General features: G+C 43.5%; 1 protein-coding gene across 2 annotated transcripts in view; it reads right to left on the bottom strand.

Annotated features, from left to right (window-relative positions):
• Nucleotides 1–468: 468 nt before the first annotated feature.
• Nucleotides 469–11,754, bottom strand: part of tmod2 (tropomodulin 2) — a 52,719-nt gene continuing 41,433 nt past the window's right edge. For both annotated transcript variants that reach the window (XM_090223158.1, XM_090223157.1), the window contains exons 8-10: nt 11,439–11,582; nt 6,615–6,759; nt 469–3,714 (exon numbers count right to left, since the gene is read on the bottom strand). In XM_090223158.1, coding sequence (XP_090079284.1) covers nt 3,683–3,714; nt 6,615–6,759; nt 11,439–11,582 — 321 coding nt within the window. In that variant the 3' untranslated portion in view covers nt 469–3,682. The remainder of the gene's footprint in view (nt 3,715–6,614; nt 6,760–11,438; nt 11,583–11,754) is intronic.

Here is an 11,754-nt window from a genome sequence, read left to right as displayed (position 1 = left end):
AGATTAGAGCCTAATGCATTTTTCAATTGACGGATTTTCCTTATATGAAATGTAAACTCAGTAAAATCTTTGAAAATACTTAATGTTGCGTTTATATTTTTGTTCAGTGTATATAACGACCTGCCCGTATCACTATCGCTATGGGAATGCCCTTTGAACCCAAGGTGAGTTCCAAAGGGAATCACACAACTGTGATCTGGATTCATTTCCACTAGAACAGAGTACACTACCACTCTGTACTTGTTGAACAGCCAGTGTGATGTCCTGCGTTGTGTTTGGGATCTGATAAATGCATGATGTTGAGACGGATTGCTCTTCCTGGGACAAAGACATTGATTACAACACCATAAAAAAGTTCACCTTGGGAAACAATTTTAAAAAAAGTTATTGAATTGAATTCAGTAGGACTATAAAATACTGCACATGAACCACATGGATGAAACGTTAAGACAACAGAGAGGAACAGCGTATGTAAAATCATTTATTGGTTGAGGACGTATTATAGTTGACATGGCCTTTCTAGCAGGCTTGGTGGTTAATATTAACAGTACAGCTTCCTACTTCCTCTACTCTTTAGTCTCAGACATGGAGCTTCACCATACAAAAAAATCTAAATCATCTTTACATTTACTTGATACACACAGGTGTATGTGTGACGGTGTGGAATGTGTGTGAGGGTTAAACATTATGAGATGGTCAACTATAACAATATACATGATTAAGATCAGATTATGGACAGAGCAGAGCACAGAGCCAGGTTATTATAGCCTGGGTTACACCCTATGGGCCCTGGTCAACAGGAAGCACACCATATAAGGAACAGGGAACCATTTGGGATTCAGACATTATAGTTAAGCAGACAGCATCACTCCAAATAACCTTAGTCAGCCAATCACATCGCTCTATCCCACCCACAGAATCAAGGCTGACTAACTGGCTGGTTCACCAGATGTGATTAAGAAACTAAACACGAGCATCGTATTGGTCCAGACAAACCACATGATCTCAACACGAGGACTTCCTACTCCAGATTACCACATTAACAACACATAGGACCAGTTTCCTGGACACAGATTCAGCAGTTTTGGTCCAGTAGGATTCATGTGAGTCCAGGAGGCCAGCCTGTAATTAAACAATAAGGCACGGAGAGGGGGTGGTATAGTGCCAATATACCACAGCTAAGGGCTGTTCTTATGCACGACGCAGCGTGGAGTGCCTTGACACAGCCCTTAGCCGTGGTATATTTGCCATATAAACCCCCAAGGTGCCTTATTGCTATTAGAAACTGGTTACCAACGTAAGTAGAGCAGTAAAAATTAAATGTTGTGTCATACCCGTGGTATACGGTCTGATGTACCACAGCTGTCAGCCAATCAGCATTCAGGGCTTGAACCACCCAGTTTGTAATTCTCTATAAATGGTGAGTGTCAACATCAGGCTGTATTTTGTCTGTTTTACAGCAGGCTAGTGTTCTCCGGAGAATCCAGCTGAGTTTAACACAGCATGTTGGTTTTCTTCCATAGTGAGTAGCATGCCAGGGCTAGGAGCCGGTTCCAGACCACTGTGTGTGTGTGTGGTGTGTTGCTCTCTCCTGCGTCTCTCTCATTACCATGACATTCCTTCACACAGACACTTGACGGCCATCTTTCCTTGTTCCATCGCCATAAGCAACAACAGCCCAGCAGAGAGAAGGAACACAGTGCACATCAAAAATGACGACATTGTACTCTTACTCTCGACATTGTATTCTTCAAATTAAAAAAACAAGTGTAATGAACCCAGATGTTGTTTTCTGTCTAATCTAACCTACTCTCTGACAGGATATGTGTAATCTAAAGAGAATATAGTGACATGGAGTGGCATCTCCTCCAGTATGTATGTAAGCGCTGCATATTAGTCTTTGGCATGGTTCAGTATCGGAGAAGCCCATTGGTTGAGCTGACGTTCACGCCAGACCAATAACAGGAGAGCAGAAGATCAGGTCAATGCTTCATCGTCGTGGATTTAAAAACCTCGTATTTACTTGGTTAAATAACATCCACATACGTTTCCCAGTGACATAGAGGGACATAAAATAAAACCATTAAATCGGAGTCTGAATCGATTTAGAAAAAAAAAACTGTTTTGATTGAAAGAGATCCACCGTATTATCAATTGTAAGACTTTAATTCTTTAAGACTTTAAATTCTTTACGACAGTATTAAGACATCTATAAACGTTCTTCAGGGCTTGAGACTTTTTCAGAGAGGCAGCTGTTCTCATACACTCCTCAGAGTACACTACAGCTGCACCAACCCACCACATCCACCCCAGGAGGTTAACAGACAGCCCTACCAGGCCAACCCACCACATCCACCCCAGGAGGTTAACAGACAGCCCTACCAGGACAACCCACCACATCCACCCCAGGAGGTTAACAGACAGCCCTACCAGGCCAACCCACCACATCCACCCCAGGAGGTTAACAGACAGCCCTACCAGGACAACCCACCACATCCACCCCAGGAGGTTAAACAGACAGCCCTACCAGGCCAACCCACCACATCCACCCCAGGAGGTTAACAGACAGCCCTACCAGGACAACCCACCACATCCACCCCAGGAGGTTAACAGACAGCCCTACCAGGACAACCCACCACATCCACCCCAGGAGGTTAACAGACAGCCCTACCAGGACAACCCACCACATCCACCCCAGGAGGTTAAACAGACAGCCCTACCAGGACAATCTACCACATCCACCCCAGGAGGTTAACAGACAGCCCTACCAGGACAACCCACCACATCCACCCCAGGAGGTTAAACAGACAGCCCTACCAGGACAACCCACCACATCCACCCCAGGAGGTTAACAGACAGCCCTACCAGGACAACCCACCACATCCACCCCAGGAGGTTAAACAGACAGCCCTACCAGGACAACCCACCACATCCACCCCAGGAGGTTAACAGACAGCCCTACCATCACATCAACCTCACTCTTCCCCCTGTGTAGGAAGCACTGATCAGAACCAAGAGCTTTCAGAACCAAGAGATACAGCAGTCTAGCTAGGGAGGCCTGTCCCGTACCACTGTAGGGGTTGGAGGTCAGGGCCCTATACCACTGTAGGGTTAGAGGTCAGAGGTTAGGATAGTATGTTTAAAACCATGGTTACTTGGTTAGATTACAGTACTGTTCATGTTGCTCTAAACACAGTAAAAAAAAAACAGAAAATAAATCATTCAGAGAAAATTTAAAAAAAGAAAGCGCCTGAAATGAACTGAAAAAACTAAACAATAAGATGTACAGCTGTAGTTCTAACAATAGTATAATAAACAATAATAATAACAACAACAACAACAACATGTGTGTATAGATATGTAGGTACTAGAGAGAGCTATTCCAGTTATTTCTCTTCTCCTCAGATAGATGATGTTAGCTGGGTCTCAAATGGAACCCTATTCTCTATAGGGCACGATCACAGCCCCTAGGGCTCGGATCATAAGTAGTGCACTACGTAGGGAACAAGGGTGCCATTTGGGACTCACAGTCCCGGTCTGGTTGAGGGCGCCTTGCTCCGGGTTTTGGCACAAGACTTTAACGTCCACGGTGAGATGAGACCAGGGGATTGGCTGAAAATGTATTCCATACGGCGAGATGAGACGACGGGACAGGTCTGGGAGACATGACAGGCTCCGCCTCTTACTGGTCCCCCTCCACTCGCCTCTTGCGGACTGGAGAGAAGACAGGAAGAGGACAAGGAGAAGAGGACAAGGAGGAATTATACAGTGAGATAGAAACTTGATCAAAACACAGCAAACAACATGGTGATCAAACAATCCTAAAACAGTCCCGTGCTGGTCAGAAGAGACAGAAGAGTCCAACCCTATGATTTTAAAGTGCATACAAGCCCCCGTCAGTCAAACCAGCCCACGTCAGAGTCAAACCAGCCCACGTCAGAGTCAAACCAGCCCACGTCAGAGTCAAACCAGCCCACGTCAGAGTCAAACCAGCCGTATGCTAACGAAGAGGTCAATCCAGCTTATGCTAACGAAGAGGTCAAACCAGCCTTATGCTAACGAAGAGGTCAAACCAGCCGTATGCTAACGAAGAAGTCAAACCAGCCGTATGCTAAAGAAGAAGTCAAACCAGCCTTATGCTAACGAACAGTCAAACCAGCCTTATGCTAACGAAGAGGTCAAACCAGCCTTATGCTAACGAAGAAGTCAAACCAGCCTTATGCTAACGAAGAAGTCAAACCAGCCTTATGCTAACGAAGAAGTCAAACCAGCCTTATGCTAACGAAGAAGTCAAACCAGCCTTATGCTAACGAAGGGCTTCAGACAGGACAGGAGGAGAGAGGCCCTGGGCTTCAGACAGGACAGGAGGAGAGAGGCCCTGGGCTTCAGACAGGACAGGAGGAGAGAGGCCCAGGGCTTCAGACAGGACAAGAGGAGAGAGGCCCAGGGCTTCAGACAGGACAAGAGGAGAGGGGCCCTGGGCTTCAGACAGGACAAGAGGAGAGAGGCCCAGGGCTTCAGACAGGACAAGAGGAGAGAGGCCCAGGGCTTCAGACAGGACAGGAGGAGAGAGGCCCAGGGCTTCAGACAGGACAGGAGGAGAGAGGCCCAGGGCTTCAGACAGGACAGGAGGAGAGAGGCCCAGGGCTTCAGACAGGACAAGAGGAGAGAGGCCCAGGGCTTCCGACAAGACAGGAGGAGAGAGGCCCTGGGCTTCAGACAGGACAAGAGGAGAGAGGGAACAATGTCAAACGACAGGAAAGAAAGGAGGAAGAGCTCTTTCAACAGGACTAGAAGAAAAAAGTCTGTCTTCAAGAAGAGAAGCTAAATGTCGTCCTCACCAAAGCCCTGGGTATAAAACAACATGAACCAAATCCACCCACCCTCTGCGTCACCATGGAAACAGCTGGAAATGTGTCTTTGAGATGGTAGAATTATGATATAACACTGTTATAGTAACCCTATCAGACTGACTGTAGTATAATATACTGTGTTATAGTCAGTCTGACTGTAGTATAATATACTGTGTTATAGTAACCCTGTCAGTCAGACTGTAGTATAATATACTGTGTTATAGTAACCCTGTCAGTCAGACTGTAGTATAATATACTGTGTTATAGTAACCCTGTCAGTCAGACTGTAGTATAATATACTGTGTTATAGTCAGTCTGACTGTAGTATAATATACTGTGTTATAGTCAGTCTGACTGTAGTATAATATACTGTGTTATAGTCAGACTGACTGTAGTATAATATACTGTGTTATAGTCAGTCTGCCTGTAGTATAATATACTGTGTTATAGTCAGACTGACTGTAGTATAATATACTGTGTTATAGTCAGACTGACTGTAGTATAATATACTGTGTTATAGTCAGTCTGCCTGTAGTATAATATACTGTGTTATAGTCAGACTGACTGTAGTATAATATACTGTGTTATAGTAACCCTGTCAGTCTGACTGTAGTATAATATACTGTGTTATAGTCAGTCTGACTGTAGTATAATATACTGTGTTATAGTCAGACTGACTGTAGTATAATATACTGTGTTATAGTCAGACTGACTGTAGTATAATATACTGTGTTATAGTAACCCTGTCAGTCTGACTGTAGTATAATATACTGTGTTATAGTCAGTCTGACTATAGTATTATATACTGTGTTATAGTAACCCTGTCAGTCTGACTGTAGTATAATATACTGTGTTATAGTCAGTCTGACTGTAGTATAACATACTGTGTTATAGTCAGTCTGATTGTAGTATAATATACTGTGTTATAGTCAGTCTGATAGTAGTATAATATACTGTGTTATAGTCAGTCTGATTGTAGTATAATATACTGTGTTATAGTCAGACTGACTATAGTATAATATACTGTGTTATAGTAACCCTGTCAGTATGACAGTAGTATAATATACTGTGTTATAGTAACCCTGTCAGTCTGACTGTAACTATACTGTGTTATAGTTAGTCTGACTGTAGTATAATATACTGTGTTATAGTAACCCTGTCAGACTGACTGTAGTATAATATACTGTGTTATAGTCAGTCTGACTGTAGTATAATATACTGTGTTATAGTCAGTCTGCCTGTAGTATAATATACTGTGTTATAGTCAGTTTGACTGTAGTATAATATACTGTGTTATAGTAACCCTGTCAGACTGACTGTAGTATAATATACTGCGTTATAGTCAGTCTGACTGTAGTATAATATACTGTGTTATAGTCAGTCTGACTGTAGTATAATATACTGTGTTATAGTCAGTCTGACTGTAGTATAATATACTGTGTTATAGTCAGTCTGACTGTAGTATAATATACTGTGTTATAGTAACCCTGTCAGACTGACTGTAGTATAATATACTGTGTTATAGTCAGTCTGACTGTAGTATAATATACTGTGTTATAGTCAGTCTGACTGTAGTATAATATACTGTATTATAGTAACCCTGTCAGACTGACTGTAGTATAATATACTGTGTTATAGTCACAGACTGTAGTATAATATACTGTGTTATAGGATTGGCCCAAAAGAGGCTAATCCTAAAAGCTGAGTGATGGTGTGTGTGTGTGTGTGTGTGTGTGTGTGTGTGTGTGTGTGTGTTCTTACTCAGGTCATTGTTCTTGGTGATAGCAGCAGCAGCTCTAGCCCGTGGGCCTTGCTGACAGAAGTGGTAGCCAAACTTCACTATGCTGTTGTTGTCCTCCAGCATCTTAGCCATCTCCATCTCTACTGAAGTCCCCAGCTGCTGCCTCTGTAGAGACACACACACGTCAAGAACCACACACACACGTCAAGAACCACACACACACATCAAGAACCACACACACACACACATCAAGAACCACAAACACATCAAGAACCACACACACATCAAGAACCACACACACACACTCCGCTTGGTCTGACTCCTGGAGAAGTCAACAGTGCGTCACCGACCAACATTTTTTAGATGCCCTCCTGTTGACCACAGTGACAAAATGGAGCTGTTTTAAAGTTATTTTCCTGCAATTCTACACATTTTGCCATGTGGCTGACAGAACATTTGAATCCTACACAATTTTGCCATGTGCCTGAGAGAACATATAAATCCTACACCATTTTGCCATGTGGCTGACAGAACATTTGAATTCTACCCATTTTGCCATGTGGCTGACAGAACATGTGAATCCTACACCATTTTGCCATGTGGCTGACAGAACATTTGAATTCTACCCATTTTGCCATGTGGCTGACAGAACATGTGAATCCTACACCATTTTGCCATGTGGCTGACAGAACATTTGAATTCTACACATTTTGCCATGTGGCTGACAGAACATTTGAATTCTACACATTTTGCCATGTGGCTGAGAGAACATGTGAATCCTACACATTTTGCCATGTGGCTGAGAGAACATGTGAATCCTACACATTTTGCCATGTGGCTGACAGAACATTTGAATTCTACACATTTTGCCATGTGGCTGAGAGAACATTTGGATTCTACACATTTTGCCATGTGGCTGACAGAACATTTGAATTCTACACATTTTGCCATGTGGCTGACAGAACATTTGAATTCTACACATTTTGCCATGTGGCTGACAGAACATTTGAATTCTACACATTTTGCCATGTGGCTGAGAGAACATGTGAATCCTACACATTTTGCCATGTGGCTGAGAGAACATTTGAATCCTACACCATTTTGCCATGTGGCTGAGAGAACATGTGAATCCTACACCATTGTGCCATGTGGCTGACAGAACATGTGAATCCTACACCATTTTGCCATGTGGCTGAGAGAACATTTGAATCCTACACCATTTTGCCATGTGGCTGAGAGAACATGTGAATCCTACACCATTTTGCCATGTGGCTGAGAGAACATGTGAATCCTACACCATTGTGCCATGTGGCTGACAGAACATTTGAATCCTACACATTTTGCCATGTGGCTGAGAGAACATTTGAATCCTACACCATTGTGCCATGTGGCTGAGAGAACATGTGAATCCTACACCATTGTGCCATGTGGCTGAGAGAACATGTGAATCCTACACCATTTTGCCATGTGGCTGAGAGAACATGTGAATCCTACACCATTTTGCCATGTGGCTGAGAGAACATTTGAATCCTACACCATTTTGCCATGTGGCTGAGAGAACATGTGAATCCTACACCATTTTGCCATGTGGCTGAGAGAACATGTGAATCCTACACCATTTTGCCATGTGGCTGAGAGAACATGTGAATCCTACACATTTTGCCATGTGGCTGAGAGAACATGTGAATCCTACACATTTGCCATGTGGCTGAGAGAACATGTGAATCCTACACATTTTGCCATGTGGCTGACAGAACATTTGAATTCTACACATTTTGCCATGTGGCTAAGAGAACATGTGAATCCTACACATTTTGCCATGTGGCTGAGAGAACATGTGAATCCTACACATTTTGCCATGTGGCTGACAGAACATTTGAATTCTACACATTTTGCCATGTGGCTAAGAGAACATGTGAATCCTACACATTTTGCCATGTGGCTGAGAGAACATGTGAATCCTACACATTTTGCCATGTGGCTGACAGAACATTTGAATCCTACACATTTTGCCATGTGGCTGAGAGAACATTTTAATCCTACACCATTGTGCCATGTGGCTGAGAGAACATGTGAATCCTACACATTTTTCCATGTGGCTGAGAGAACATGTGAATCCTACACATTTTGCCATGTGGCTGAGAGAACATTTGAATCCTACACCATTGTGCCATGTGGCTGAGAGAACATGTGAATCCTACACCATTTTGCCATGTGGCTGACAGAACATTTGAATTCTACCCATTTTGCCATGTGGCTGACAGAACATTTGAATTCTACACATTTTGCCATGTGGCTGACAGAACATTTGAATTCTACACATTTTGCCATGTGGCTAAGAGAACATGTGAATCCTACACATTTTGCCATGTGGCTGAGAGAACATGTGAATCCTACACATTTGCCATGTGGCTGAGAGAACATGTGAATCCTACACATTTTGCCATGTGGCTGACAGAACATTTGAATTCTACACATTTTGCCATGTGGCTAAGAGAACATGTGAATCCTACACATTTTGCCATGTGGCTGAGAGAACATGTGAATCCTACACATTTTGCCATGTGGCTGACAGAACATTTGAATTCTACACATTTTGCCATGTGGCTAAGAGAACATGTGAATCCTACACATTTTGCCATGTGGCTGAGAGAACATGTGAATCCTACACATTTTGCCATGTGGCTGACAGAACATTTGAATTCTACACATTTTGCCATGTGGCTAAGAGAACATGTGAATCCTACACATTTTGCCATGTGGCTGAGAGAACATGTGAATCCTACACATTTTGCCATGTGGCTGACAGAACATTTGAATTCTACACATTTTGCCATGTGGCTGAGAGAACATTTGAATTCTACACATTTTGACATGTGGCTGACAGAACATTTGAATTCTACACATTTTGCCATGTGGCTGACAGAACATTTGAATTCTACACATTTTGCCATGTGGCTGACAGAACATTTGAATTCTACACATTTTGCCATGTGGCTGAGAGAACATGTGAATCCTACACATTTTGCCATGTGGCTGAGAGAACATTTGAATCCTACACATTTTGCCATGTGGCTGAGAGAACATTTGAATCCTACACCATTTTGCCATGTGGCTGAGAGAACATGTGAATCCTACACCATTTTGCCATGTGGCTGAGAGAACATGTGAATCCTACACCATTGTGCCATGTGGCTGACAGAACATGTGAATCCTACACATTTTGCCATGTGGCTGAGAGAACATTTGAATCCTACACCATTGTGCCATGTGGCTGACAGAACATGTGAATCCTACACATTTTGCCATGTGGCTGAGAGAACATTTGAATCCTACACCATTTTGCCATGTGGCTGAGAGAACATGTGAATCCTACACCATTTTGCCATGTGGCTGAGAGAACATGTGAATCCTACACCATTTTGCCATGTGGCTGAGAGAACATGTGAATCCTACACCATTTTGCCATGTGGCTGAGAGAACATGTGAATCCTACACATTTTGCCATGTGGCTGAGAGAACATTTGAATCCTACACCATTTTGCCATGTGGCTGAGAGAACATGTGAATCCTACACATTTTTCCATGTGGCTGAGAGAACATGTGAATCCTACACATTTTTCCATGTGGCTGAGAGAACATGTGAATCCTACACATTTTGCCATGTGGCTGAGAGAACATGTGAATCCTACACCATTGTGCCATGTGGCTGAGAGAACATGTGAATCCTACACATTTTTCCATGTGGCTGAGAGAACATGTGAATCCTACACATTTTGCCATGTGGCTGAGAGAACATGTGAATCCTACACATTTTGCCATGTGGCTGAGAGAACATTTGAATCCTACACCATTGTGCCATGTCTTAAGCAATCTGAGTGACTCAAACGTTGTAACTAAATGAACGGGGGCCCCACATCACGACAAATGTTTTTGAATTCTAGATTCTCCCTGACGTCCTAAATGTTTGGTGACTGTTAGATGATCTTTCTCTGTTTAGAGTTTCTACTTTAGATCTGGTTTTAAGTTCCAGCTGAAAACGTTTTACCATCCTGAAAAATTGGACAAAACCCCCTGTAGTGAGTTAGTGTGTGTATAGTTAGTGTGATCATGTATGTGTGTATTTAGTGTGATGTGTGTTTATATTTAGTGTGTGTGTGTGTGTGTGTGTGTGTGTGTGCTACCTGGTTGTCTACCTTGATCTCAGTGAGTGTGTGTGTGTGTGTGTGTGTGTGTGATGTGTGTGTGTGTGTGTGTGTGCTACCTGGTTGTCTACCTTGATCTCAGTGAGTGTGTGTGTGTGTGTGTGCTACCTGGTTGTCTACCTTGATCTCAGTGAGTGTGTGTGTGTGTGTGTGTGTGATGTGTGTGTGTGTGCTACCTGGATGTCTATCTTGATCTCAGTGAGTGTGTGTGTGCGCGTGTGTATATTTAGTGTGAAGTGTGTGTGTGTGTGTGTGTGTGTGTGTGTGTGTGTTACCTGGTTGTCTATCTTGATCTCAGTCAGTGTGTGTGTGTGTGTGTGTGTGTGTGTGTGTGTGTGTGTGTGTGTGTTACCTGGTTGTCTATCTTGATCTCAGTCAGTGTGTGTGTGTGTGTGTGTGTGTGTTACCTGGTTGTCTATCTTGATCTCAGTCAGTGTGTGCGTGTGTGTGTGTGCGTGTGTTACCTGGTTGTCTATCTTGATCTCAGTCAGTGTGTGTGTGTGTGTGTGTGTTACCTGGTTGTCTATCTTGATCTCAGTCAGTGTGTGCGTGTGTGTGTGTGTGTGTGTGTGTGTTACCTGGTTGTCTATCTTGATCTCAGTCAGTGTGTGCGTGTGTGTGTGTGTGTGCGTGTGTTACCTGGTTGTCTATCTTGATCTCAGTCAGTGTGTCGTTGTCTCGGAGAGAGTCCACCAGAGCAGCAGCACCAGCGCTGGTGATGAAGTTAGACTCCAGGTTGAGACTCCGCAACGACTTGTTCTCCTTCAGCATCTCACTCATCGCCTGGGAGGGGGGGTAGTTAGGAGTGGGTTGGAGCAAAAACCTGCACACACTTCTTCCCTACCCACAGACAGACCCCCAGGCAGACACCCAGACAGACAGACACCCACAGACAGACACCCACAGACAGACACCCACAGACAGACACCCACAGACAGACAGACAGACAGACAGA

Source organism: Oncorhynchus mykiss, chromosome 26 (assembly GCF_057628025.1).
Source record: "Oncorhynchus mykiss isolate SJ-2025 chromosome 26, ASM5762802v1, whole genome shotgun sequence".
Taxonomy (NCBI): Eukaryota; Metazoa; Chordata; class Actinopteri; order Salmoniformes; family Salmonidae; genus Oncorhynchus; species Oncorhynchus mykiss.
This window is presented reverse-complemented; position numbering and strand designations above follow the sequence as displayed.